Raw genomic sequence first — 25,881 nt, forward strand, 5'->3', positions numbered from 1 at the left:
CACGCTCGGGACAGGCCAGGCCCGGCGAATCGAAGCAAAGACGCCCGCCTATCATTCGTCCTCGCGCGCTGGACCTCACCTTTCGTCCTTTCGTCACTGCACCACTCCGCTCCTGCACTGTGACTTTCGCATGGATGCACCTCAACCCTCCACAACGCTCCGTCCACCACCTCACCAGTACCTTGCCGGTACACTCGTAGCGTCCATCCTCTCCGCCCCCGTCTCCACAGAGCAATAGACCTCGACTCAAACCCCCATCCTTCGACCTCTCATCAACTGCGTTATCATGATAATCGAGCTGTCCTGCGCCGCATTTTAGCACCCCCGACGAGTCTCGTTTCCTCCGTGCCGTTGAAGCCCTTTTGGTAGAGCGAAATAAACCTTGACACCCGGATTCATCCGTTAGACCATCTCCGCGCCCCTCGTAATAGTGCGACTACTCGACCTGAACTTCTTGTCCCCAGCACGCCATTTCGAAGCCGATTGCCCGTTGCACCTGGCCACCTTGTCGTCCCCCAGACCGAGGCCGACCACCTTTGACGATTCGTTCGATACTCCAACGTTGACGCCAGGGAAGGGACATAGTTGCCGCCAATTACTTATCCTGAGAAGGTCCGACTGCGGCTTCTCGGGGCTTTCGCGAAGCTCCTGTTGCGTAATAGACGTTACAGGTACGCCGAGCTCGCCGACTACTTTACGATCCTCGACCCCTCACCATGACAAACCCATTCCATGCTTCTGCACACCATATCGATACAAACACACCCGCGGGAAGCTCTGGTCTTCTCCCACGCCGCTTCCCCTACGCTTCAATCGTCTCGGGGGCTCCGCCACACCACAACCCACCCTACCTCTCGCACCCCGGCCGAACTTCGGTCATCTCCCAGATTCTCAACAACTCCGACGACATCACTTTCGAACCGGCCTCGGGCTACTACGAACCGATCAGGAGCGACGACATGGACGCTGATAGGAACGGCACCAGCCCGAATGGCGCGTCCGCGAGGTCGTCGCGCGGCAGCCAGCTGCCTTCATTCTCGAGGGCCTTTGATATGTTCATGGCGAACCCTGCAGGCTCAGCTGCAGGCTCTGGCAGCACACTAGGGGGCGGCTTCTTCGTCCCGTCCTACCTCGCAGGATCGACATATGTCCAGCGGCTGGAGGAAACACACTTGGCAAAGTTGCGGGCGCAGAAGGAGTCCCAAGCAACCCAGGCCCAGTCTGGTGGGAGCTTGCCTACGAGCGCAAGCAGCGTCAGTCTTCACAGCAAGCCGAGTGCCCATCGAGGGGTGAATTACGATGTCATTGAGAAACCCCCCGCCTTTGAGGAAGACGAAGCGTTTGCCCCTTTACCCACGAGATGGAACAGTCTCGACAAATATGGTGCTTTGGATATCCTCTCAGACGGCCTCGAGGTCAGGTACATCGGCCCTAGGGGCCAGACAGAGCGCGATCACGAGGCTTTCTGCATACGTGCCGACAACCCCATGCCCCCGCAGTGTGGCATCTACTACTTCGAGGTCAATGTATTATCGGGCAAGCGTGATGAGTAGGTTTCTCCCAGTCCATATGGGAGGGCTGCAGTTCTAACATCCTTTACAGCATGACTATCGTTATCGGATTTTCAGGCAAGAGCGTGGGACTTGCGAGACCCCCAGGTTGGGAAGCGGATTCTTGGGGCTATCACAGTGATGACGGCCACTGTTATGCCGGTCAAACCGCCGGAAAGCCTTACGGACCCTCCTTCACGGCGTCTGATGTGATCGGCTGTGGTGTCAATTTCCGGACTGGCGAAGTTTTCTTCACAAAGAACGGTGTACATTTGGGCACCGCTTTTCGCGAAGTCGGAAAAGCATGTAGCCTTTACCCGACAGTTGGATTGAAGAAGTCGGGAGAACACGTCCGTGTCAACTTCGGTCAGACGCCCTTCTTTTTCGATATTGACGGCATGATGACGGTGAGTCTAGAATCCCCATTCTCATCCACTCCCGCACCTCCACACTCCGGTAATCCGGCCGGGATGCTAAACCGGTCCTTCCACATCATGGCGACGCTGCTCGGCAGCGTCTATTGAGGGTAGTACCGATAGGGTTACGGAAGCAGCTATGGCTTGGTATCGGAGAGGCGGGCGGACTACTCACGGATCTTGCCTCGCGTTTGACAGGGAAATGGCTGACTGATGGGTTACAGCAAGAAAAACAGCGGGTTCAGAGTGAAATCTCGCAGACTAGCACGGCGAGCCTGGTGCCAGCGATGAATGAGACTGAGCTGGTTCAGGCACTTGTAAGTGATGCTTTGCAATGGTTTGTGGTCTAACACAAAACTGACCCGCAGCCAGGTTCTGCAATTTCTCCAGCATGATGGTTACGTCGAGACGGCGAGGGCATTTGCGGAAGAAATCAATGCCGAAAAGAAGGCACTGAGCCTCGACCCGGATGCTCCCATTGAAGGCATCAATGTTAAGGACGACGAGCATGCCAACAAGCGACAACGTAAGTCTGCATGTGGCCTAGATAGTTTCGACTTGACTAACGACTGCAGGGATCCGACGAGCTGTACTAGAGGGTGATATTGACAGGGCGCTTAAGCACACCAACGCGTTTTACCCTCAAGTTCTCAAAGACAACGAGCAGGTTTACTTCCGGCTACGGTGCCGTAAATTCATTGAGATGGTCCGGACCGCCGCTGAAATGAGAGCCGCGTCGGAGACAAAGAAGAGCAATGGCCACAATGTCGACATCAGCGCCCAGGCAATGGACCTTGATGCTAATGGCACCGAGAATGGGGCCTGGGATCAAATGGACACGGAACACTCCACCGAGGTCCCTCTCGATATCAACGAGCTTGAGATTGCGACTCTACAATACGGGCAGGAGCTTCACGCCGAGTTCAAGGACGACCCCAGACGAGAGGTCACCAAGCACTTGGCGGACATTTATGCCCTTCTTGCGTATGCAAACCCTCTGAAAGAGAAGGACGTCGTCCACCTACTCGACAGAAAAGGCCGTCTGGCAGTCGCAGAGGAGCTCAACTCGGCGATTCTTTGTAAGTTGCATGCGCCAGACTGACCCAGCTGTGTGCTCTTTACTAATTGCGCACAGTGTCGTTGGGTAAATCTTCTCGTGCGGCTCTCGAAAAGATTTACGCCCAGACGAGCGTTCTATTGGATGACCTGCGGGAAAATGGCGGACCAGGCGCCTTCGTCTCTTTACAGGACGTCATCGAAGAGATACCAAAATCTCAGCCTTTTTAGAGGGTTTGGCGGCTCCGAACGCCTCGACTCGACGCGTTTCCAAAGAGCGCCCTCCACCCCAAGGTTGCCGGGTTACTTCCGATGGCATTCCACTTTTGTGTGACATTTAGACCATGCTTTGCTTTCCAATCCCTCACCTTCCTTTTCCTTACAATCATATCATCGGCGTCAGGCTTAGTTATGGAGTGGGAAAGATAACTCTACAGCCGGCTTTGAGGGTTCCTGCATTGGCTGATGCGGCGGATGGGTAGGGTAGTCCACATAGGCTTCACTTGGGGCGTCTGACGCCACCGCACAAATGAATACGTTATCAATGAGTGTCTTGCCGTTTGGTGTTTGGTGTTTGCTTCTCTGATGAGCCTGCCCCCATCGGTTCCTTGGAATTACTTGCAGTATACCGTAGCTAACGTAGCTAATGTAGCCACCATGGATGACAGCGAAGGAGGCAGGAACAGTCATAGCCGGAAGGAAATAACACTTGGAAAACAACAACCCTCCACCGTTTCATTCCTATCGTCGTCCTGTGGGTCGCTAGTGTTGCGTTTTCAAGAGCTGTTGAAAGGCCGCTTGCATGGGCAAATATTCTATGTGGTGTGGTGTGGTGTGATGTGACGTGCCAGCACCACTCAATCACTTGGTCTACGACTTCGTCCGCAGACGATGTTTTTTGGTATTATTCGGAGGAATCCCTTTCCTCGTCTTGCCCTTCCTCTCTTTCTCTTTCTCTGTCTCTTTCTAAGTCTGCTCTCATCTGCTCCCAGTCGTCTGTGCTGTCTTCCAAGTCGGTATTTTTTACACGAGGACCCCCTCGTCGTCGGGAAAGCAGCGCTCCAGTAGCCTCTCGCGGTGCCTCACCAGACCGGGAAAGCCGGACAGGATCTGGGGCAGGGTGCTGTCCAGCCAGCCGAAGTCGCCGTCGAGGAGGAGATGCGTGTAGGCGAAGACGGAGGCGTCGAAGAGGGTCGGCCGTGGGGAGCTGAAGAACCAGGGGCCGTCCTCCTCCCCGACCTCGGTGTTCTCGTCGAGCAGCGCGGCGAGGGCCTCGAGGGCGGCGCGGGCGTCGGCGTAGATCCTCACCGGGTCGACGAGGGCGCTGCGGGTGGACTTAAGGACCTCCGCCTCGGCGGCGGAGCGGACCTGGTGAGCCAGTGCGAGGCGGACGAGGGGGCTGCTGGAGGCCGGGCGGAGGTACAGGCGCGACAGCAGCGGAGCGTTATCCGGGGCAAGGTAGAGGGCGTGGAGCCAGGCGGTGCGGAGGCGGGTGTCGAGGAGGGACTCGTAGGCGCGGAGACGGTCGGAGGGAGCAGGCGGTGGCGGCCGCTTCTCGGCGGGAAGGAGGGAGTTGTCGAGGGCGTAGGCTTCGAGCCTGCCGGCGCCGGCGACGGGGCGGAGGGGGGAAGGGGGTTGAAGGTAGGGGAGGGCGCCGGAGGGGGAGGCGTGGTTGGTGGAGGGAAGGATGCGGAATTCGACGCCAGCGATTTTGAGGAACGTCTGGGTTCGGAGGTGTCAGCAGGTTCTTCGCAAAACAGCGTACTGGTTGAAGAGGGGGGATGATCGACGGACCTGCCACTTTAGACATGATGGGTTGAAGCTCGGCCGGCCTCTCGGGGCATCGTCGTCGGCGACGAAGACATAGAGGGTCGGCAGGCCGGCGCGGGAGGGGGAGCGGAGGGGCAGGTCGTTGGCGGGGTAGACGGCCAAGGGGAAGCGGCGGAAGAGGGCGGCTACGGGGGCGGGGACGGCGAACCAGCTTCTCGCGTGGTCCGACATGGTCGTGGGCGCGTGCGTGTGGGCGCGCGCGCGTGTTGTGTGTGTTGGGTTTGTGTGTATGTGTGTGTCGGGGTGGCGGCCGGCGAGGCCGAAGGGGCGGAGAGCTGTTGAGCGAGGAGCTTGACGGCGTGACGATGGTGGATGGGCCGAGGTATGTGGCGCCGGTGGACGGAGGTATGCGGTGTCGTGCCTCGGAGGTTGCAGCAGCGTGGTCCGTTGGGGCTTGCGGCGTTGCCTTTTCCTCGTTGGTCCGTGGGAGAGTGGTGGCGGTGGTGTTTCCGGGGGAATTACGGCTCGTGGTTGGCTGATCGGAGGGGTTTCAATGGGGGACACACCACGCCAGGCGGAGGAGGATTATCGCGATACGCTGCTGCCGCTCTTTCTCTCTCTTTTTCCACACCGCCTATCCGGCATCTGCACACCACCCTGCACTTTCGGAGCAAATTGTCGCGTTCCGCCGTGTGAGATAAGGGCCACTCCAGTCCAGCCGTCGTGGTGCCGCCCAGGGGTTTTGATTGAGTGGATCGTGGGTTGGAGTTGGCTGGTGGCATGAGATTTTTTTCTTTCTCCAACGGTGTTTTCTTCCGCCTCGGGCCCATGCGGAAATGGAACAAATGGAGACATTCGTTTTGAATTAAAGCCGCCGGGCGGCTGCAGCTCGTACTGCACAGTCGCTCGCTTGCCGACCTAAGGTACCTACCTACCTACTTACCTAGGTAGGTAGGCAAGGTATCTACAGTACAGTAGAGTACAAGCACAGCACCTACCCAGGTGGTTGAGCGGGTTTGCGGCGCTGTGGATGGACCCTGGATTTCACTGTGGTCCCCTGTCGCATTTCTACAACCTCCTTCCCTTCTCTTCCTGATGCCGATGCAATCACGCAGCTTCAGTTCAGACCAGACTTGTGAGTAGAGATCACCGGATGCTGTATCCGTACTGGATCATGCAGCAGGGACGCGGCGCACTGGCTGGAGGGAGATGGGAATCTCGCCCAACACTAGAGCGGCCTCCCGAGGCCCGAAAGTGTGTATGCGTGAGAGAGAGAGGTCGGCGCACCCCGGTCGGTGAAAGTGGCTCCGGATCAATCACGGCGAATTTCGAGAGGGATTTCTCGCCGGCCGCCCGGGGTTTGCGAGGTGAAATGAGTTCTCAAGTCTCGTCCACCTTCGGTGCTCTCGGTCCAATTCCTTGCTCGCCGGGTTTCCCGACGGGCGCTCGAGCGATTGCATGAACTGGTGAAGGGATTTCGACCCGCCCGCAGGACGAGAGGCGGATGTGATTCTCCTCGCGCTGACAGCGGGCAAGTACACACAGCACAAGAAAGACAGACGGACAGACAGACAGATAACCAAGTGACGTGATGGGCACTCCCATCAGGCACGAGCGGCCCAGATCCTGAGATGCGCTGCCGCGACTCGTGCATGAGATGCAAGTGCATGCGCCTGCGCCTGCGCTTGCGCCAGGCTGCACCAGGTGTGTGGCCCATCGATCGATCCCACCAAGCCCCGCCCATCCACACGCCTTTTTTTTTTTTTTTTGCTGTCCCTTACAACCGTCTTTTGACTGTGGTGGACTTAGGATCTCGACTCGGACCAGCGAGCTATCTTCGCAGCAGAAAAGGCCAGTCTAGACTAGTCGAACGATGTGCGTGCTGGAGGTGCATTCCATGGCGATGGCATGAGGATCAAAAAAAACGGTGGTCCGGGAAGACGACAGAAGAGATGGACAACAAAAGCAGAAAAGAATGGGGAGAGGGAGGGAGGCAGAGAGAGAGAGAGAGAGAGAGAGAAAAGAAGAATAGGCATCAAGGCATGGATAAAATTTTCCACGTTTCGCCATCATATGGGATTGCGCGATTCTCGCCGCTGGATTAGAAGAGAGTGGTCCCTTATGAGCATCATCCCCGGTGCATTCTCATGCCGAAGGTATTCCGAGCCCAAGGGCCCCCTCTCTCGATGGAGAAATGGCAGAAGTCCGACGTGGGGGGCGGGGCCGGGGAAAACCTCCAAGGGATGGCGAAAGAGAGAAAAGTGGATGGGAAGCCAACGTGGGAGATGCCTGTCCCGAGATCTTCCGCATCGAAGCGTCGGATGACGGGCGAGAGGTCGGCGAAGGACCAAGGACGAAGCTAAGGCAGGGCGCGAGGCGAGGCGAGGCGAGGCGATGCGCGGGAGACGCAGACTCTATGTGGGTAGGGGAGGGGGGGACGAAAAGGAAGGAAAAAATAGGTTTCCCGTCAACACAGTTGTTTGGTTCATCTTCACATGTCTCCACCAAAGCCGGCCACCTGGGCTTTCCTAGCGGCGAATCTCTGGCTGTCTGTCTGTCTGTCTGTCTGTCTGTCTGAATGTCTGTATCTGTGTGTGTATCTGGTTACTTTCCTTTCCAGCAAAAGGCAAGGCATGGCGAGACGATGACTTCAGCCACCAGGGGGTCTGGTAACGGAGAATCACAAGCAAATAAACAACAGAGCCTCCATTTTGGGTTTCCGACTCTCTGTCTCTGTGCCCCCCCTTCTCCTCCTGTCCCGTCTCTCTTTGGCAGATTCCCAAGGTTCTCTCACTCTCCGTCAGGTCTCGTTTGGTCCATCGAAGCTTGTGATTGTGCGTCCCTCCCCCGCAATCTCGTCCAAGATAGAGTTCAGCCCGCACCAACACCCAACGCAACATACACTCCAAGCCGCTGGTCTCGCCCATGTCTGACGACATAGGTACATGTCTACAGATGCTCTGTATGTGAATCCATACCTACCGAGAACGTGTGTGTGCGTTGCGCCGTCTCTGTGGACCCATCCGCGATTCCGTCCTCGCGCACGACGAAGGGAAGACATTCCGCAACAAGGCAGGGCGGGACAGCAGCAGCGCAATCTTGGTCTACCGAGTGGAGCAGGAGCATGTCATCGTCGGGCTGTCCCCTCCCTCCCTCCCTCCCCTTCATCCTTGACGGAATCGAACAAGACACTGGGCTTCGGGGCCGGTTTTGAAGCGATCCAGTAAAGGACCGCTGTACCTACAATGCGGAGAAATGAGAGAGACGGCAAAAATAAAAGCCAGCGGCAGAGGGAGGGGGACAGAGAGAAACAGGTACCGGTACTTGGAGCGGATACGCCATGCTGTGCCAGCCCACGCGCCCCCCAGCATGACATGCCGCCCTCTTTCTTTCCCCACACGGCGAAACGCTCACCGGCGAGAAGACCGACAACCTCCCCCCGAACGAACCGTGGGTGTTGCGGTCGCTCGAGCCGCTGATCCGCAAAGACCCTGAGCCTCTGAACTGAGTCGCGACAAGTCCCGTCCCCTCCCCCCGCCTCGGACGGGGGGGCATGTACTGATACTTGGCACATGGGGAGGGAGGGTTTCTGGTTACTCTTTCTGGCGACCTTAACCGCAAGGCTTTGCTCTACTTACGTCTGTTACCGAACAGTGTACCTCTCTACTGTAGGTAAGCAGGCAAGGTGAGGCGAGGTAGGTAGGTAGGTAGTAGTGCCTCGTCGGCCTTCCCCTTCCCCGCCATGGCAAGCAAGCACGCGCAGCTGGTGATGTTCTCATCACTGGGCCATGCTGGGCAACTCCGAGGCAAGAGCGAGCGGCACGATGCACAAGGGAAGGATACTACCAGGAAGAGAGAACAGCCACACAGAGAAAATCCAGGCAGAGTGGGACGAGGATTCGGCGTCATACCAAGCTCGGGTCCTCCTCCACCATCTCCATCTTCGGACCTATTATCGCGGCTCCTGGAGTTGGTCAAGTCTCCGTCTAGGTAAGGGGGGCATTGAGCGTCATGGATGAGACGGTGGGAAGAACTGGAGATAGGATAGATTCTTTCTCTTGCAATCGTATCCGTACTTTTGGAGCAAGAAAAAAATAAGAGGGAAAAAGATAATTCTCTATCCGTGCATCCATCTCGGAAACCACAAGGCACAAGACACAAGACAGAGTCACAGACACCCAATCCAGATTCTTTATCCTCGAGCCGCCCGCCACCACCACCACCATCATCCCCAAACCCCCAACTTTCTCTGCCATTTATTATTGATCCCTCCCACACTCCATCCCACATCCCACACACCCAAACACACATACACCAAGGCCACACCAGTGACACCACCCACACACAAGCACTTTGGATCAAAAGCAAGTCAACTGGAAAAGGCCTGGAACCAACCAACCATCCCCATTCGAGAGTCAAGCCCATCATCACATCATCGCTCTCCCGCCTCTCTTATACGTATACGCAAACGCAGACGCCCGCCCACACACCCCATTCTATTACCTACTTCCACCAGCCTTCTTTTCGGTCCAGGATCCTACAGTAAGGACACACTCCAGCTCTCGCGCAAGAAAAGGCTGCTGCTACCCACACCACACCATCATCCCGCAGCCCACCTCGCACCAGCTACACATCGACTACCGATTCTCGAGTCTTCTCTTGGAAAAGGACTTGGCAGAGTTGCTGCTACTACTACCTGACCTTATCTCTCAAACGCTATTCCACGCATAAGAGCCCCGACATCCCTCCGCGCCTGTGTGTGGTCTAGTAGATCCCACTTCCTACCTGTCTCACTCTCCTGCCGCCGCTGCTGCTGCTGCTTGTTCTCTCATCTCCCTCTTTCGGATCAGGAAGGACTTGGTCCATCTGCCTCTCTCTCGTTTCCCTCCCCCCTTGTCGACGTCCCTCCCCCAATCTGTTCCACCGACACCACTGTTGGCTGTTGTTACCCGCCCGCTTGACCTGCCAGGGGTTGGTCATCCGCAATCGCGCCGAGAAGCCAATATTGCAATCCAATATTGCTACAAGCAAGACAAGCTGGTCCCGCAATTAGCCTCCGTCAACCCAGCAGGCCCACGGTCGTCCCACGATCACTTTAAACGCAGCCGCTCGCCTCAACACACGGCCATCCCGCTCATCTTTCTTGCCTGCACGGAATCTCAGACAAACACGCACCCACACCCACAGCCACACACACACACGTCGCCTTTTCTCTGAAAAGAGACCAAGATCGCCGTACGCTCACTCTTCTCTCGACGCCTCATTTCGTCCTTCCGGCTCCCGGCTTGCATCCCCCTCCCCCCGCGCTTGACATCACCTCGGTTCAGGTACCTCTGCTTGGGTCTCGCATATAGAGTGAAGATCGGCGCCCCGAAATCGAAGATCTGGGGAATATAATACCACTAACCATCGCTCCGTCCAACCTACTTCTACCATTTGACCACCTCACTTTCCCGCCTTTTGGTCATTTCAATTCTCTCGCCATCAAGGGAATATCATCACTGCAATCAAATCACCCACTACCACCACGACACATACACACCCCTTAACCATGAACGCACCGATTCAGTCTCCCAAGCGTCAGGACTCCACGTCCTCGGTTTTGTCGTCGTCCTCGCACATGTCGACGAACCAAATGGTCCCGCCGCCCCAGGCCACCGGCCAAGCCGCCCCATCCACCGAGGCCTTCCTCCGAGACTTTACCCTCGTCGCTGAGGCGGCGAAACGCGCCCAAATGGCTGTCATGATGCGCGACTTTGAGTCTTGCGGTCTGTCATAGACGCGCGGCCTGAAAACCGTCGCCGTCTGCCGGTCGTCCCGAGAAGCTTTTTTTTCTTCTTACTCTATCCCCCGTTCCCTTGGGGCTCGGACCATGCTGCCAGACATCCTGAGCGAGATATCGGATGGATGGGAGGAGCCGCTGAAACAGTGCGGACCCGAGGGAATTCCGAGACCCCGCGAATGGTGATCTCGTACGACGATTTCGGGGGACTAGGCAAAGGGGAGATTTGACAAGAGTTACCGTTATTGTTTTGGTGCTCGGTCGTGTCTCCCGCTGCCCTCTCTTTCTCATCACTCGACCTTTTACCTCGCCTCGCTACGGTGTTTAATCAACATGAAAGGTTCTCTATTGGTTTCGCATTCCTCTCCGGGATCAGGCGGAGAACTTGGGGGATAGACAGAGGTTTCCCACATCAGGTGTTTTTTTTTTCTTTTTTTCATGACAACCTACATCGGCGCATCACGGGAAACGGCATTGTTGCATTGCGGGGTTTGGGAGGTAACATCTCACATCAAGGGGATCATAACGAATTTCCACACATACGGAGTCTATGAGGCGTTCAGTATACAATGGGGGGGAAGACTCGGGTAGGGTATATCACCAGCCAACCCATCGTCTGATTGAATCCTCGCCCACCGGTTTTTCTCGGTTTTCCTTCTCTTTTTACTGTATGAATACCAACTCGGAGGACGATTACTGTCCTACCTAAATTTCTAGTTTTGCACGTTTGGAAGAAACACCACGGCCAGAGTCTCTCTGGTCTATTTTTAAATCTTCCAAATCCACCCACCGTCTTGCCATAGCAGCGTGACGAACTTGGCCACATACATCTCAGTGCATCTCATCGCCCGTCGTCCGCGTCTAAAGACTTATCTCCCGGCAGTTTCCAAGATGGAGGGGAGGGGGAACGACCGTGACTTTCCCATCTCGTTCCTTCGCCTTACACAGCCATGACCCTCAGACATCATCACCAGGGCGGCCCGACCTCCTCACAGCTTGGAGGCCAGCACGATTCCGCCGTCGACAGTGATGGTCGCGCCCGTGACGAAGGCGCCTGCGCGGCCGCTCAGGAACAGGCACGCGCCGGCGACGTCCTGGGGCGTGCCGATGCGGCGCAGGGGAATCTCGGCCTCGATAGTGTCCCGCATGGAGTCGAGCGTGGCCTGCATCATCTTACTCTCAAAGGGTCCGCACGCGAGCGTGTTGCTCGTGACGCCGCGGGGCCCCAGCTCGCGGGCCAGCGCGCGCGACAGGTGGTGCAGGCCGGCCTTGCTGGCGCTGTAGGCGAAGCTGCTCATCAGCGGCACGCGCAGGCCGTCGACGCTGCCGATGTTGATGACGCGGGCCGGGTCGCCCTCGGCGGGGGCGGCGGCGGCCTCGAGAAGGGGCGCCGCGAGCTGGGTCAGAGTGAAGACACGGTGGAGGTTCAGGGTGAGGAGCTTGGTCCAGGCGGCGTCCGGGTAGGTGTCGAAAGTGTCGCCCCAGGCGGCGCCCGAGTTGTTGACGAGCACGTGCAGGCGGCCGCCGGTGCGGGACGAGAGGGACGAGACGAGGCGGCGGCAGTCGTCGAGCTTCTGGAGGTCGGCGGGGATGGCGTGGGCGGTGCCGGGCCCGCGGGCGGTCAGGGCCGCGGCGGCGGCCTCGCAGGCGGCGGCGTCGCGGGACGAGATGTAGACGGTGGCGCCGTTGGCGACGAAGCCCTCGGAGATCATGTAACCGATCCCCTTTGCGCCGCCCGTCACGAGGACGATCTTGTCCTACGGTGGGTGAGGTCCTTTGGTCAGCCGAGGTCTCCATGATGAGTATAGGGGTGAGAGTGAGGGCTGGCTACCTTGACGTTGAAGAGAGATGCCGCGTCCATGATGGCTGTTGTGTTTGGTAATGCCGGCTTTTCTTCTTCTTCTTTTTTCTTTCTCGATTTGTCTTTGCACGTGTGAAGGGAATTCTCGAGATGTCAAGGACAAGGTGGGTTATCAAGTATCTGGACGAGGGGAAGGTCAAGCTGGACGGGGATGGGGAGCTTCGGCTGGGGGTTCTTGAGCGAGCTTCGGCCGTCTGAGACGAGCCGAGGCACAAAATTGGAGGGGTCTAGGTCTATGCGCGATAAGGAATACTTCCATAAGCACCCACATCACCATGTAATACGATGTACATCGCATCAAGCTGCGCGACCTGGTCGTCGAGACTCAGGACGCGACGTTGTGAGCCTCTTCTTTTCTTCAAAGCCCCCCCCCCCCCCCCCCCCCCCCCCCCCCCTTTTCCACCGTCCGAACGCCTATCCGACTGTCCCAAAAACCTTGCACGCAGTTCTTGTTTGTAGCAGGAGAATCGATAATGATTATGAAATACGCGGTAGGCCATTGCCCGCCTATGCATGGCGCATGCATGTTATTCCGCCTCTCTACAACTACACTGGAGCAGAAACCTTCGCTAGAAGTCTATTGTCATGATTATCCCGTTTCGCCGCAACCACCAACGCCATTGCTCAGTTTCAATTTCAATTTCCATTGTTTGTCCATGCGGGCGGGTAACGGGAGGACCCGACCCAGGCTCGAGTGTCTTTCAACATATGTACTAACATCTGTTCCTTCTCTTTCACTGTTCATCGTATTCTAGCTTCGCGCTCAGGAGGAGCGTCAGCCGAGATGGGGCGCACCTAGCGTTCGACAGTGCCCCGAGCGATGGCCGACTCACGATGTCGACGACCTCGGGCTACGCTTTCTCATAAACGCCGGTAACCTCGATGACTTTTCGCTGGTCTCAGTCGTCTGGGTCGTCTTCTCGGGGGTGCCGTTGGCGGCAGCGGCGGCGGCGGCCTCCCTCTCCTTGCGGGGCGAGCAGCAGCAGCCCATGGCCATGTGGAGGATGGCGGCGACGTCGACAAAGGCGCTGGCGAGCCACATGAAGACGAACATGCGCACGCCGAGAATGGCGCTGATGTTGAGCTCCTGCTGCTGGGTGAGGGCGATGCGGGCGCCGACGCTCATGACGGTCCCGATGATGGAGGCGACGGTGACCAGCAGGCCGGCGATGGCGGCGAAGATGGCGACGGGCAGGCTCCACCAGCGCGAGCGCATGACGACGGGAGTCGCGAGGAGGAGGGCGGCGGCGAGGGAGATGCCCGAGATGAAGAGGCCAAACATGACCTGCTGGCCGATGCGGAGGATATTGAGGATGGTGGTGACCTGGGAGGGCAGGGCGATGGTGGCACCGGCAAGCAGCTCATTGGTCATGATCTCAATAGGGTTGAACCACCACATGCGCTTGGGGGTCGAGCAGTAGGTGACGCCCCTGGAGAGTGTCAGTGTCAGTACGGGCGGTGCGGTGCGATGCAGTGTGAGAGGAATGGGGGGGGGGGGGGGGGGGGGGGGGGTAATCTGGCACTCACTCATCATTGTAGCCCTCACAAAAGTTCCACAGGCCGACCTGGTAAAAGTCGTGGAGGCCCAGGCTCCTTGCCACAGAGTTGAGGAGGACGGCGTTGGCGGACGAGAGGGGGATGATGTCGCTCACGTCGAGCTTGAAGAAGTAAATGTCGGTCAGGACGGGCTTGATGGAGGTGTTGCCGATGATGACGAGGATGAGGAAGATAATGGCGAGAAAATAGCACACGGCGGCCGTGATGGCGCTGTTCCGGCGGACCTTTGCCATGGCGGGCGGGTGAGGCTGCGGGGACCGAGAAGTGAGGTCGTCGTGAGAGGCAGCCGGACGCGGGACCAGGTCTGAATCCGAGAGAGATGGAGAGCAGCGAGTGCCGGTGGTGGTCCCCTTCCCCAGATATCTACCGAGGGCCAGGAGTGTGCGGATGAGAGACGAGATGACGCGTTTTACGGAGCTTCGTCTTCACCAAGGGTCTGCAGGAGGGGAAAAGAGGGAAAGTTCTGGGTTTCGGTATTTGCTATTGGGCTTGGGGGGTTGGGGGGCTGGCCAACAGCTCGAAATCAAGCAACTGTCTTGGACCAAGCTTCCTCCTCCAGGGACTAAGGAAAGGGTTGATCGTTTGGTCTTTTGGTTTGTGGGGATTATCGAGGGTTCAGTGACGGACCGAAGAAAGACGTCGAGAAGTCGGTAACTATGACGGTGGGCAGAGAATACGACGGATACGACGGATACACGCTTAAGTCGACCAAGTCCACAGGAGACTCCAGAGGCCGGATCTAAAATTTTAGGGAGGGTTGAAGTTGAGTCCAGAATATGAATAAGCAAGTAAGGATCTTCACAGAAAGAAAAGAAAAGAAAACAGACCAGGCCAGGCCAGGACGGAACGGCAACTTCAATGGACCCCCCTGTTAGAAGTTACGGGCACCTAGAATTACCGACTGTAATACTCTGTAAAGAAAGAAAAAAAGAGGGAAAAACAGACAAACGGGTAAACAGGCAAGACAGAGAGAGACACATCACCGCTAGGTTGGGCTTGGAGGAGAGGATCACCGACAATCCCGACAGGGAGAATGACGTAGTAGCAACGCCGGCCAATTGGTGGTTCCCGCCCTTGCTCCTCCCCTTTTGCTTCTGCTTTGCCGGTAGGCCATCGTTTTTCGCGACATTAGCGGCGCCCCGGCTAGCGGGTCTTGGCGGGTCCTGGCCCATGTCCATCCATGTCACGTCCCAATTCTTCCCAGAGTCGACATCCAAAGAAACGAGGCGAGATGAAGAACTAGCAAGTGTTGTGATGGCCATCGACATGCACCGCCGCCCACGGCACATAAGTCTGCTGCAGCAGAGCCAAGTTTCCCCTTTCCGTTTACGGCAAGAACGCAGATGCATTTTCGGGGCCCGAGGACCCGAGGACTTGTCTCCTTTTGCCGTGGGAGAAAGGATGTCCCGTAACTTGCGAGGACAGCCAGCACAGCCTCGAAGAAGCCCGCTCCAGTCCACCGGACCGTCGTGTCACTCGTCCTCCGCGTTGGGCCATCGACGACAAAGTAGTATCCTTTCCTAGCTGTAGCTGAGAACCGGATCATGGTCAACGGCAGTGACATGTGCGAACTTCGATGCCAAAGGGAGCCGTTACACCGCCAACCAGAGTCCCGGGCTCACGGGCCTCAGCCGCCTTACCTGAGTGATGCTCAGGCTTTGTTGAGTAAACAGGCCGGGGACACCGACTGACCGTTGTAGCATCGTAAATTGTTTTTCTTTCCGTAGTAGCATCAAGGGTCGCTGACGATCCCGCCCAGTAACCCCGACAAGACCCAACATCTTGATTCAAACGAACAAAATGAGGATGGACGGCCAGTTGCTGAGCCTAAAACTCTGTTTATGTGGTCCATCTCTCTCTCCATCATTCACAAGACAAGCTTGAAGCACACCATTCTGGCACTGCACGACTCACTTCCTGGTTTCCAGAAGCCACAGGACCGAGACAAGGCGCCGCGAGCAAGGTCATGCTGCACACGCGTCTGCCCCGCCGCGCCGGCACAAGAGCCGGCGATCGCTAGGGGGTGTCCGTCCATGTTGGATCCCTTGTTTCCCCTCCCCTGTTGTGTTGCCCGCCGCAACCCCCCTCAAACACGATCCGTGCTGCTGCTGCTGCTGTTGTCGAGCCTGAAACCACTGCCGATGTCGTTCTTCACTGGCAGTGGCTCATCTCCATCTCTTGCGAGCCTCCTCATTTCATGTAGGTTGACGAGATTTAGACGGGGGTGATGACCCCTGTCCAGCTGGGAGCTGCCGACGGGATGACCGCGTACGAAAGAAGGCCAACAGGGTCCCGGCAAATCCCCAGCGATCCTCGCAGCAGCTTCCGGTGAGGTGGATTGTCCCGACCCGCCCGGATGGAGCCCTTCAGCGATTCAGATTTGGTGAGATGGTCTTGTTTCCTGCGGACGCGCCGTAGCGTTGTCTGGGGGCCCGGACCACCTCCAAAAAAGAAGTGTCTGGGGCCACCCCAGGAGACCTTAAGGCGCCAAGAGCACAGCACAAAAATTATGTCATAGGCGCGAGGGACGGATCTTTTCCAGTTTCTTTACTGCTGCTGCTACTGCTACTCCTTTCAGAAAGAGGAAATGACGGTTCCTTCTCGTGCTTTAACTCGCGCACTATCTTATCTGTACGGGTATTGCACTAATTGTTGATGATATTGCTTGAGGATCGTCATCGAACCCTTCCGAACTGGTACCAACGTCGTTCATCGTCCCTCGTCCGATAACGCGTTATTCTTTGCACTTCTCCCGTCCCTCACTCAACTTAATTCTCTCCCGAGTGGCACATGGTGATCCTTGCGTCTCGCTGCCATCTGAATGTCAATTGACCGATCACGGAATACAATCAACCCATCTCAACCTGGATCTTCTCATCGACGACGGCAACAATTTTCCACCCACTCCTTTCGTTATCGTCGACTCTGACACCCGTATAAACGTTGCAATCAGACGATACCCAAACCATATACCTGCAAGTCCTCGTGAGAGGCAGCTTCGCCTACCATGGCAGGACGTCTTTTGCCCCTCACCCTCGGCCTTCTGTCCCTCATCACAACTCCCGCCGTGGCTCAAGATGGCAGCACGAGTCACATCACACTCTCCAACACCGAAGATGTTACCTTCCTGTCGGGTACCAGGACCATTCCTGTCACCCAGCCTAGAACGCCAACGGGACCCTATGCGACCTACACCTCGAGGATCACCCTCACAAATGGCGACCTCTCTACCATGACCGGGACCATGACCTTCACCGGCAACGTCACCCAGACTACCACCAATTCGGTCGGCCAGTCCGTCGTCATCATCTCGGGCCAGACCTCCGTCGTCACCTCCACCGTCACCGGAAACTCGACCCAGACTACCACCTCCGCCGCCGGCCCGACCAACACCCAACCGTGCAACAACTATGTCGAGTTCTGCGACCGCAAGTACAGCAACATCACCGAGGTGGGCTGCCACAACTCCCCCTTCGTGCGCCCCGGCAACTCAGCCTCCAATCAAGCCCTCGATGTCACCACCCAGCTCAACGACGGTGTCCGTTTCCTCCAGGCCCAGATCCAGTGGCCCACCAACGGCACGAAGCCGCACTTCTGCCACTCTTCGTGCGACATCTTGGATGGTGAGCTCCGCCCCTGACATACCTGCAGAGCCGCAACTAACGTACCGCAGTCGGCCCCATCACCGAGTGGCTCACCACCGTCCGCGAATGGGTCGCCGCCCATCCGTATGACGTCGTAACTATCCTCCTCGGCAACGGCAACTATTCGACACCCGACCTGTACGCCCCCTTTATCGAGTCCACGGGCATCCTCCAATACGCCTACGAGCCCCCTTTTCTCCCCATGACCGTCGAGGACTGGCCGACCCTCTCTCAGATGATCCTCGGCGGCAAGCGCGTCGTCATGTTCCTCGACTACATGGCCGACCAGCAGAAGTTTCCCTGGCTGCTCGACCAGTTTTCACAGATGTGGGAAAGCCCCTTTGACCCTATGGACCGCACTTTCCCCTGCACCGTCCAGCGTCCGCCTGACCTGCCCGACGAGGCTGCCCGTGACCGCCTCTATCTCATGAACCACAACCTTAACGCCGAGTACAACATCTTCGGTGCCTCAATTCTTGTCCCCGCCGTCTCTCTGCTCAACGAGACCAACAATGTCACCGGCTATGGCTCTCTCGGCGTCAGCGCCCAGCAGTGTACCGACCAATGGGATCGCCCGCCCAAGATCCTGAACGTCGACTATTATAACTATGGCGGCTACCCGGGCTCTGTGTTCGAGGTCCAGGCGCGCATGAACAACGTCACGTACACCCGAGATTGTTGCGGCAAGGTCACCGGCGCGTCACCGGGACGTCCGGCCGCGTCAGCGATGGTTTTGGGCATGGCTCTCGCATGCGCGCTGTTGCTGGTCTGAGAGGACGAGTGTCAATTCTTAATGTCTTCTTGGTAATTTTGATCCAATGATACAGCGTGTCAGGAGTTTCGGGAACGGTGGTTATGCATAGACTGGTAACTTGGGTTTGTGGATATGGAAGACTCTGCATTGTCGATCTTATATATACCAGATAGGCTGGAGACTGATCGCTTACACGGCATAAATGCTACAGAATACAAACGTGTCACAAAGAACAAGGGTAGCCGTTGTGTGACTCTGGAGTAACCAGCATTTGCTTTCGACCAGTAAGAACCCTATGTAGTCCCTAGCTCCTCCAGTGAAGTTTTAGCAGTAGTCTGGACCATCTGGTGTTCGGGTTATGTGTGGCTTTCAATGTACGTTTATGTTCCCCGTCGGTACTGGTTTGTTTTGAGCGGTTTGTTCCAGATGGTGCGTCTGGTCAAGTTTGGTCATGTCTGGTCGTGTCCCTACCAAGCTGGTGAGCTTTCTTTCCCCATCTTGATAAAATTGTAGTGAGAGGACGGTTGACGACACTTCCCGCTCTCTCCCCCCCTCTCTTCCTCGCTAAAGTTACTACTGCAGACATCGTATCATCTTGCAAATCCCTGGCAATCGTTTGCCTTCTTCTCTGTATACTCTCTCCAATACTCAAGGCCTTGTGGCTTGCTGAGCTCAGCCTTCCTTGGTCTGTGACCGTTGTTCCCCCTCCAGTCCCTTTTCTTTGAGAATTGCAGAACTGCGACATCTTTCTCGCACACAGAGACAACACAACCAATGCTATGCCACCGGCTACTCTGGGCAATTATTTGGTTCGTGTGTGATTTTGGGGCTGGGTGGTTTTCTCCTTACCGGCAAGTGGCTGCTATCTGCCCAGGTCCCTGAGGACCTGCCTTCCATACGGGAATCATCGCCGTAGTATGTCAACGTGTTCCCGAGGGTAAATTTACTTTATCTAGAAACCAAAACAAGGCTACAAGGCTGACATTTGGTGATGTTTTGTCACGGTTGCGGAAAGGCGCGTGCCAGGCAGTTTACTCCCGAGAACCATGGAGGGTACATAAAAGAACCAGAACCTGCCTCATCTTGGCGAATACACTCGAGAGACCCTTCTCTCATAGGAGAAGGATTAGCCTCATCCGTTTCAACAACAATCATTTGATCAGGTGGTCGAGTGGTGCTGAAGCTCTTGTTCCCGCCGGCTAGATTTTCGCTGGCCCGTCCTTGGCTCGTATACTTCGATACCGCATGGTCAATTCCTTTTTCTTCTGCTTTTCTCTTTTAACATCGACGGTTGTTCCCCTCACCTTTCCTTCCCTTACAGGAAAGGTTCGCTCTTCTCTCCGCACCACCACCAACGACAACAAGAACAACAACAACAGCCACTAGACCGGGTAGTTGAGGGTGTTGAAGTCTCGTTCCCGCTGGCTTAAACCTCGCTGGCCCCTCCCTATGATATCTACGACAGCTCAGATCACTGATCAATCCGCCCTGCATAAGCATTGCCCTAAGAGCTCGGCAAGTTCAGGTAACGCATCTCACAATATACTAGTCGTACTTTACAATTATAGCTGTTGTAAACGCAGGCCGAGATTGGAAAGCCGATCCAAGACGACTAGACCTTGGGTACCTAGGCAGAGGGAATTCAGCATTGTTGCGCCTGCTCTATAAAGTGGAAAGAGAGGGATTATAACAGGTCGTAGACAGTGACGTTCTGCCCAATAGACCTTCCAGCGCATGGGCGCGCGCTTAGACTAATCGACCTATGCGCGCCCATGGTTCTAAAGATGCGTTGGCGCTGGCAAGCTTGCCAGCACTGCTGTCAAAACTGCTTGCATGCCTAGACGTCGCAGACGTCCCATACAGTCCAAGGACTGAGGAAGCTGTTCTGTTACAGGCAAGGCCACTCGTTAATCTTCTGCACTATATTTACAAGCTGAGAAACATACTCCGTGAAACCACCCCAGGCCCCAGGCTAAGAAAGAAAGTGTTGAGATCTCGAGTTACTTTTGGCAGGCAAGAAGTTTCCCACAGTATGGACCACTCGAGGTCCCTTCCCTCCAGATGTTTATAAAAGCTATACCTCTATTATTAAGCGTTCCAATGCGTCTGAAAGGTGTTTAAGAAAAAGGTTTCCTGCAAGAAAAAGGATAAGGAACAAAAGCAGTTACTTGTCCAATGTAATTGTGTCACAAGGTCAAAAATTGAAAAAGAAATGTGATCAGTGGGAGGCTTGAACTCCCGGCCTTGGCATTACACAACATTCCGGATGAAATATTAGTACCACGCTCTAACCAACTGAGCTAACCGACCAGCTTGCTAGCTATTATTATGAATAGCGGGAAAATGTCAATTAATGTAGCCGAGTTTCCGAAGCAAGCCGAACCATCCAGTCCTCTAGCCCCACTTTATTTGTGTCGCCTTCTCCAAGACGACAAAGTGGACAGGTAAGTAGTGGATGAACCTTGGTGAAGGGGCATCAAGACTAACACACTGTTGAGGGGGTTCTACCTCATCCTTTTGACACTTGAAACAACGCTCAGAAAGGAGAATGAGGCGGATGAACATTGCTGTGCGGGAGGCACTAATGCTGGCGATTTGGAGAGAGAGGAGTGGCACTACGACGGCTCGGAAGAAGTCATGACGGCGGTGCTGTAAACCCCCAAAATGCGCTCTCGATTGATTCTCTTCTCTGAACAAAGAACCTCAATGTGACAGCCATGTCAGAGGCCCGTTTCCTGAATGAGGCTCGGTCGGCCAGCCTTGCATCGCGGGATTCCAGCAAGGAACGGGATGGATGGTGATGTCGTGTCCCCCCCACAGGGGCACCTGCATCGGGGGTATCCGCTCTATAGCACCATCCGCTGAACACCACTCGTATCGTATGCTCGGCAACGATCCAGTGTTTGCCAAGGTCCTGGTGACGCCACGACGAGGAATTTGGCGGCGAGTGCTGAACATAGCCCAGACATACTTGACTAGTACGAATGGCCGCAGCAAAGAGGCGGCCAGAGAAGCCCAAAAGGGGCAGATGTGTGTTTTGCTCCAGCCAGTCGCCTTTGGAGGCCAGCTGCAGCCGCATGACAGCGTTAGATCAGGCCCGGTGGCTTGGGGTGTGTGACACCGACTATCGATTGCCCTGCATGTTGACTGCAGCAGAGAGGTGGCAGGCCGTAGACTGGCAGATACTCAGTCATCAAGCTATGGTCTGTGGTCCTGTCCCATGGATGATCAGTTCCCCCCGTTTCCCCCACTGTCAGTGCAACGCTTCATCTGGGCGAGGTCGGATCACAGGGACGACCAGAGGCATGCCTTCCGAAAGGTGGGAAATGGGCCGGTGTTCCCCCTTAGTACTTTAGCCCTTGGCGGGCAATCTGCGTGGGTAAGATGAACCAAACTGGGGACATCTGAAACATCGAAGCCGCTGAAGCCAGATGAACCGCACGTTTTTTTTGTCGCCGTTTGTTCTTCATTCCGGCCTTCTCTACCTCGCTTCTCGCCTCATATCATCCATCCTCCCTCAGGTTAGTCCTGCCGAATCCCCCTACAGACAAGTCTGGCGCATGGTCGTCTCGGTCCCTGACTTGTGTCGCCTGGTGGGATAAGGGTTTGTGCCAAGTGTTGTACGCTAACGGGACCCCATGCTGGAAGTTCCTCTAAAGACGTTCGTTCCCATGCGCCTCCACCAATTGCGAGCTGCACCTCCACCACCAAAGACGCTCCCCCAGCAGCCCTACAACGTTTCTCCTCTCAGCTGCCCCATGTCGCTCTGTCTAGTTGCGTCCGCATCTCGGTTTCCCTCCCCCTTACTTTCCTTTAGCTGCCTAGGTAGGCAACTAGGCGCCGTAGATATCGGCTGTCGCTTGAGCGAGTTGGTGAATTCATTTTGCTTCTTTTTCTTCTTCTTCTTATTCCTCCTCCCACACCTCTTCTTATTTGCCTCTCGCGCTTCCTTCGATCATTCTCTTACCGCCCTGCCGTTCGTTTGCTTTCGGCGGTTGACTTACACACACCAAACTTGGCGATCGACCGCGTTCCACTTGCGGAGCTTACTCCAAACTCCACGGGGGAAAGCAGAACGACACCCGACATCGACAACCCTGTCCTCGCGACATGAGAACTCGGTGAACAATGGCGCATCACGGAGGCTTTGGCGCGTCCTATCAACCTCCTGATGCGACCGAACCCAGGCTCAACCACCGGTTTTCCAACGTGACCGAGGTTAGCGATTTCGACTGCTACACATACGATGGACCCTCGGCTACGATTCGCGGGAGGGATTCCCTGGTTTCGCTTCAGTCCTACTCAAACCATACTTCGCCGTCACTGCACGAGCCACATGAATCGGACGAACTCAACGGCCGACCGTCGGCAACCTCGTCGTGGTCTGCGCCTTTCTCGTATACCGGCGCAGCTGGCTATGAGTCGTTGCCGCCTTCATCAGACGCGCCCTCGAGACTATCCTCACATGCGTCCCGGAAAGTGGCACGCGCCACCTCGCGACGGGGCCAGGAGACCATTCCCGAAGAGGAGCACGACCTCTCTCTTTTGCGCTCCGCCGCGCCCTACGGTCACTCGTTGTCGCAGTACGAGTCGGTGCAGGACAACGAGCCCGTTTTCGACGTCACTGCCGCCCTGGGGCCGATGGGCTACCAAGATGAGGCCTTTGTCAAAAGATTGCAGGAACAGGAGGCGAGAGGGCATCTCACCGGCGGTCTCGGGACTGGCTTCAGACCGGATACCACGATTAAGGGCGAGGATCTTCTGGCATCGCCCCCATCGCCAAAGAGATCCCTTACGCGGTCTTTCACTCGCAGGCAGGGACTGGGTCGTCGGGAGACGATAAAGAATCGCGGTCAAGATGAGGCTAACAAGAGGGGAGAGGTCATAGAGGTCATCATAGAAGAGCCGGCCGACGAACTCCCGCGGCAGCTTGACCAGGTCGATCTCAGCGTCGTCGCAGGCCCCAGCATTGCCGGCGACGATGGCGTCAACATGCGGCAGGCCACGTTTCCCGTCAACAAGAGCCAAAAGACTCAAATCTTTTACCCACAGCCCAACTGGAAGCCTTTCTCCATGAGATGGCCCTACCTCACAGCGCTCATCAGCCTGTCCATCGCTCTGGCCATCATGGTAGAGTTCCTCTACCAGAGATCGCGCACTCACCCGCTGATCAGTTTCCGGTTTCCGGCCGAGGTCCCGGGGCTCGAGTATTTTGCCGTCAAGTTCCTGCCGACGATTCTCTCCGTTACGTACGGTGTTCTGTGGCAGGTCACCGACTTCGAAGTCAAACGTCTTGAGGCCTACTACCAGCTGTCGAAAGAGGGTGGCGCACTCGCAGCTGAGTCTATCAATGTCGACTACGTGACCAGCCTCAGCTGGCTGCGGCCTATCCGAGCCATCAAGCTGCGGCATTTTGCTGTCGCCGTCTCATCCGTCGCGACCTCGCTGGCCGTCTCTCTAGTGCCCACGTTCGGCGCCGCCTCTTTTGTTCTGTATCCTGACCGGGCCACGCGGCTTGCGCACCCAGACGGCGAGAAGGAGATCCGCCTTCAGGCTGTGTGGTCGAGGCTGCTCTCGTCGACCCTGTGCGTTTGCGCCTTATGTGGCTGCATCCTCTTCTACATCCTCCAGAAGAGAAGGTCTGGCCTGCTGGCCGACGTTAAGGGCATCGCGGGCCTCGCGTCGATGGCCGTCGTCAGCCATATCCTCGTCGACTTTGCGGACCTAGACGTCGTGAGCCACCGCGACATTCACGCTAAGCTCAAGCACCACCGCTACGTTCTCCGAAACGCATCGCTGGCCCCCGACGACGAGAACCCTGTCTCGTCGCAGGATACGGACAAATACCGCGACGACCACCTGTCCCAGAACCCCCATCCGCGTTCGCTGCGTCTCGACGGGTTTCTGCCGTTCGTCATCGGCATCGCCCTCTTTCTGGGCTTCATCCCGGTTTTCCTCTTCTCCAACGCCAGCATCATCACGGCCAAGGCACCGTGGGTCGTGACCGCCTTAGCCGTCTGTATTAAGCTTGGTTGGGGTGGTCTCGAGACTGACATGCGGATGATGGAGCCCTATTACATCTTGTCTAAGAGGCATTCGCCGGCCAAGACGCTCACCCTAGACTACACGGCCATGCCGTTCGCCCTGATGCCGTTCCACGCCTTCCTCAACGGCCACCTCCTTATGTTTTTGGTCGGGTTCGGCAGCATGATGGCCGAGGTGCTGACGGTGCTGCTGACGAGCTTAGCGACTGTTGTGGGCACAGAGTTCCTCGAAGCCGCCTACTCGCCGCCGGAACGGCCCGACGACCCCAAGCTGGGCGGCATCAACGCGGGCCAGGAGACCGTGGCGTCGTTCTGGGTCTCGTACGGCATGGCCACCTTCATCCTGCTGTACATGGGTACGGTGGCGACGATCGTGTTCCTCCGCCGGCGGCATCCGTTCCTGCCGCGGCAGCCCAGCACCATCTCGTCGCACTTGGCCTTCATCCACCAGAGCAAGATGATTTACGACTTTGTCGGCACGTCCAAGCTCAGCAACGCCGGCATGGTACGGCACCTCGAGGGGCTTGGCAAGACGTACGGGCTGGGCTGGCTCGAGGGTCGCGACGGGCAAACGCACTGCGGCGTGGACCAGGAGAACCTTCTCGGCTACTACAAGCACGGCATGGACTTCCAGGGCACCAACAAGCCGTGGAACCAGCAGTGGGATTCGTATGATTGAGGTGGGGTGGGCGTTGGTGAGGGGGAGAGAGAGAGTGAAAGAGAAAGACAGAGAGAGGAGATTGCGGATGTCGCGGGGTTCCGATGGCAGGGGAGGGGGCTTACTTTCCCTTAAGCTCCCCTAAACTGCTGCCTGGAGACTAAATTGCATATACGAACGATCGAGACTCACACTGGGGGAAGAGGCGTTCACAACACACCCGTCTCCGTTTCAGGAGACGGGATAGAGAGGGAGGCAAGAAGGGGGATTAGGGAGTTACGGAAACGTGAAAACGGTCGGGTCGTTGGAGAACGGCTGATATATGTTAATGGGCGGTTTTAGAGCACCCGTCATTACGAAAACATTTCGAGGGGCGGGACGGAAACCCTCACGGTTCGGACGCCCACGGGCAGTTTTGGTTTGTTGTTGTTCCCTTGTTTGCGGCCTAGGCGTTGGGGAGAGGGAGGACGAATGTGAAGGATCAAATGTCACGAACAATGCATTTTTGCGTAAAGAATATTTGCCCACTCGCTTTGCTTGTGACGGTACCGGTTAGCCCAACGACCGGCGACGAATGAAGCAAGAAAGGGAGGAAACGGTTGTCGGGTGCCCTGTCGATCCCGGCGTTAGTCGGCGGGAGTGGCTCTTCGCCACCATTGCTGGTGGTGGTGTTTGTTATGCTGTGTCTGTCTATCGTCGTCAACATCGTCGCGAGGTCAACGACTGCTCGCTCGGTGGTGGTACATGCATGCATGCCATCCAAGCCATCCAAGCCATCCAAGCCAACCA

General features: G+C 56.6%; 7 protein-coding genes across 7 annotated transcripts; 4 read left to right on the plus strand and 3 right to left on the minus strand.

Annotated features, from left to right (window-relative positions):
• The first annotated feature begins 48 nt into the window (after window positions 1-48).
• On the plus strand, window positions 49-3,601 carry CDEST_13748 (Putative B30.2/SPRY domain, CRA domain, concanavalin A-like lectin/glucanase domain superfamily). Its single transcript, XM_062929904.1, has 6 exons — window positions 49-1,549; window positions 1,603-1,957; window positions 2,191-2,283; window positions 2,339-2,492; window positions 2,542-3,045; window positions 3,102-3,601. Exons 1-6 carry the CDS (start codon window positions 717-719, stop codon window positions 3,251-3,253), a joined length of 2,091 nt encoding a protein of 696 aa, XP_062785955.1. The 5' UTR covers window positions 49-716; the 3' UTR covers window positions 3,254-3,601.
• CDEST_13749 (Putative thioredoxin-like, metaxin, glutathione S-transferase domain-containing protein) lies at window positions 3,602-7,061 on the minus strand. The gene is made up of 2 exons (XM_062929905.1): window positions 4,817-7,061; window positions 3,602-4,744 (listed from the first exon to the last, which is right to left on the minus strand). The coding sequence occupies exons 1-2, from the start codon at window positions 5,021-5,023 to the stop codon at window positions 4,046-4,048; spliced, it is 906 nt and encodes a 301-aa protein (XP_062785956.1). The 5' UTR covers window positions 5,024-7,061; the 3' UTR covers window positions 3,602-4,045.
• A 1,893-nt stretch (window positions 7,062-8,954) lies between these two features.
• Window positions 8,955-11,561, plus strand: CDEST_13750 (uncharacterized protein). The gene has a single exon (XM_062929906.1). It carries the CDS (start codon window positions 10,344-10,346, stop codon window positions 10,569-10,571), a length of 228 nt encoding a protein of 75 aa, XP_062785957.1. The 5' UTR covers window positions 8,955-10,343; the 3' UTR covers window positions 10,572-11,561.
• A 1-nt stretch (window position 11,562) lies between these two features.
• On the minus strand, window positions 11,563-12,661 carry CDEST_13751 (Putative short-chain dehydrogenase/reductase SDR, NAD(P)-binding domain superfamily). The gene is made up of 2 exons (XM_062929907.1): window positions 12,406-12,661; window positions 11,563-12,331 (listed from the first exon to the last, which is right to left on the minus strand). The coding sequence occupies exons 1-2, from the start codon at window positions 12,433-12,435 to the stop codon at window positions 11,564-11,566; spliced, it is 798 nt and encodes a 265-aa protein (XP_062785958.1). The 5' UTR covers window positions 12,436-12,661; the 3' UTR covers window position 11,563.
• Window positions 12,662-12,841: 180 nt separating this feature from the next.
• Window positions 12,842-14,943, minus strand: CDEST_13752 (uncharacterized protein). Its single transcript, XM_062929908.1, has 2 exons — window positions 13,963-14,943; window positions 12,842-13,865 (listed from the first exon to the last, which is right to left on the minus strand). The coding sequence occupies exons 1-2, from the start codon at window positions 14,223-14,225 to the stop codon at window positions 13,265-13,267; spliced, it is 864 nt and encodes a 287-aa protein (XP_062785959.1). The 5' UTR covers window positions 14,226-14,943; the 3' UTR covers window positions 12,842-13,264.
• A 1,643-nt stretch (window positions 14,944-16,586) lies between these two features.
• CDEST_13753 (Putative PLC-like phosphodiesterase, TIM beta/alpha-barrel domain superfamily) lies at window positions 16,587-18,736 on the plus strand. The gene is made up of 2 exons (XM_062929909.1): window positions 16,587-17,615; window positions 17,666-18,736. The coding sequence occupies exons 1-2, from the start codon at window positions 17,000-17,002 to the stop codon at window positions 18,406-18,408; spliced, it is 1,359 nt and encodes a 452-aa protein (XP_062785960.1). The 5' UTR covers window positions 16,587-16,999; the 3' UTR covers window positions 18,409-18,736.
• Window positions 18,737-21,832: 3,096 nt separating this feature from the next.
• Window positions 21,833-25,116, plus strand: CDEST_13754 (uncharacterized protein). The gene has a single exon (XM_062929910.1). It carries the CDS (start codon window positions 22,519-22,521, stop codon window positions 25,111-25,113), a length of 2,595 nt encoding a protein of 864 aa, XP_062785961.1. The 5' UTR covers window positions 21,833-22,518; the 3' UTR covers window positions 25,114-25,116.
• Window positions 25,117-25,881: the final 765 nt, after the last annotated feature.

The sequence above is a fragment of the Colletotrichum destructivum genome, chromosome 9 (genome assembly GCF_034447905.1).
Source record: "Colletotrichum destructivum chromosome 9, complete sequence".
NCBI lineage: Eukaryota > Fungi > Ascomycota > Sordariomycetes > Glomerellales > Glomerellaceae > Colletotrichum > Colletotrichum destructivum.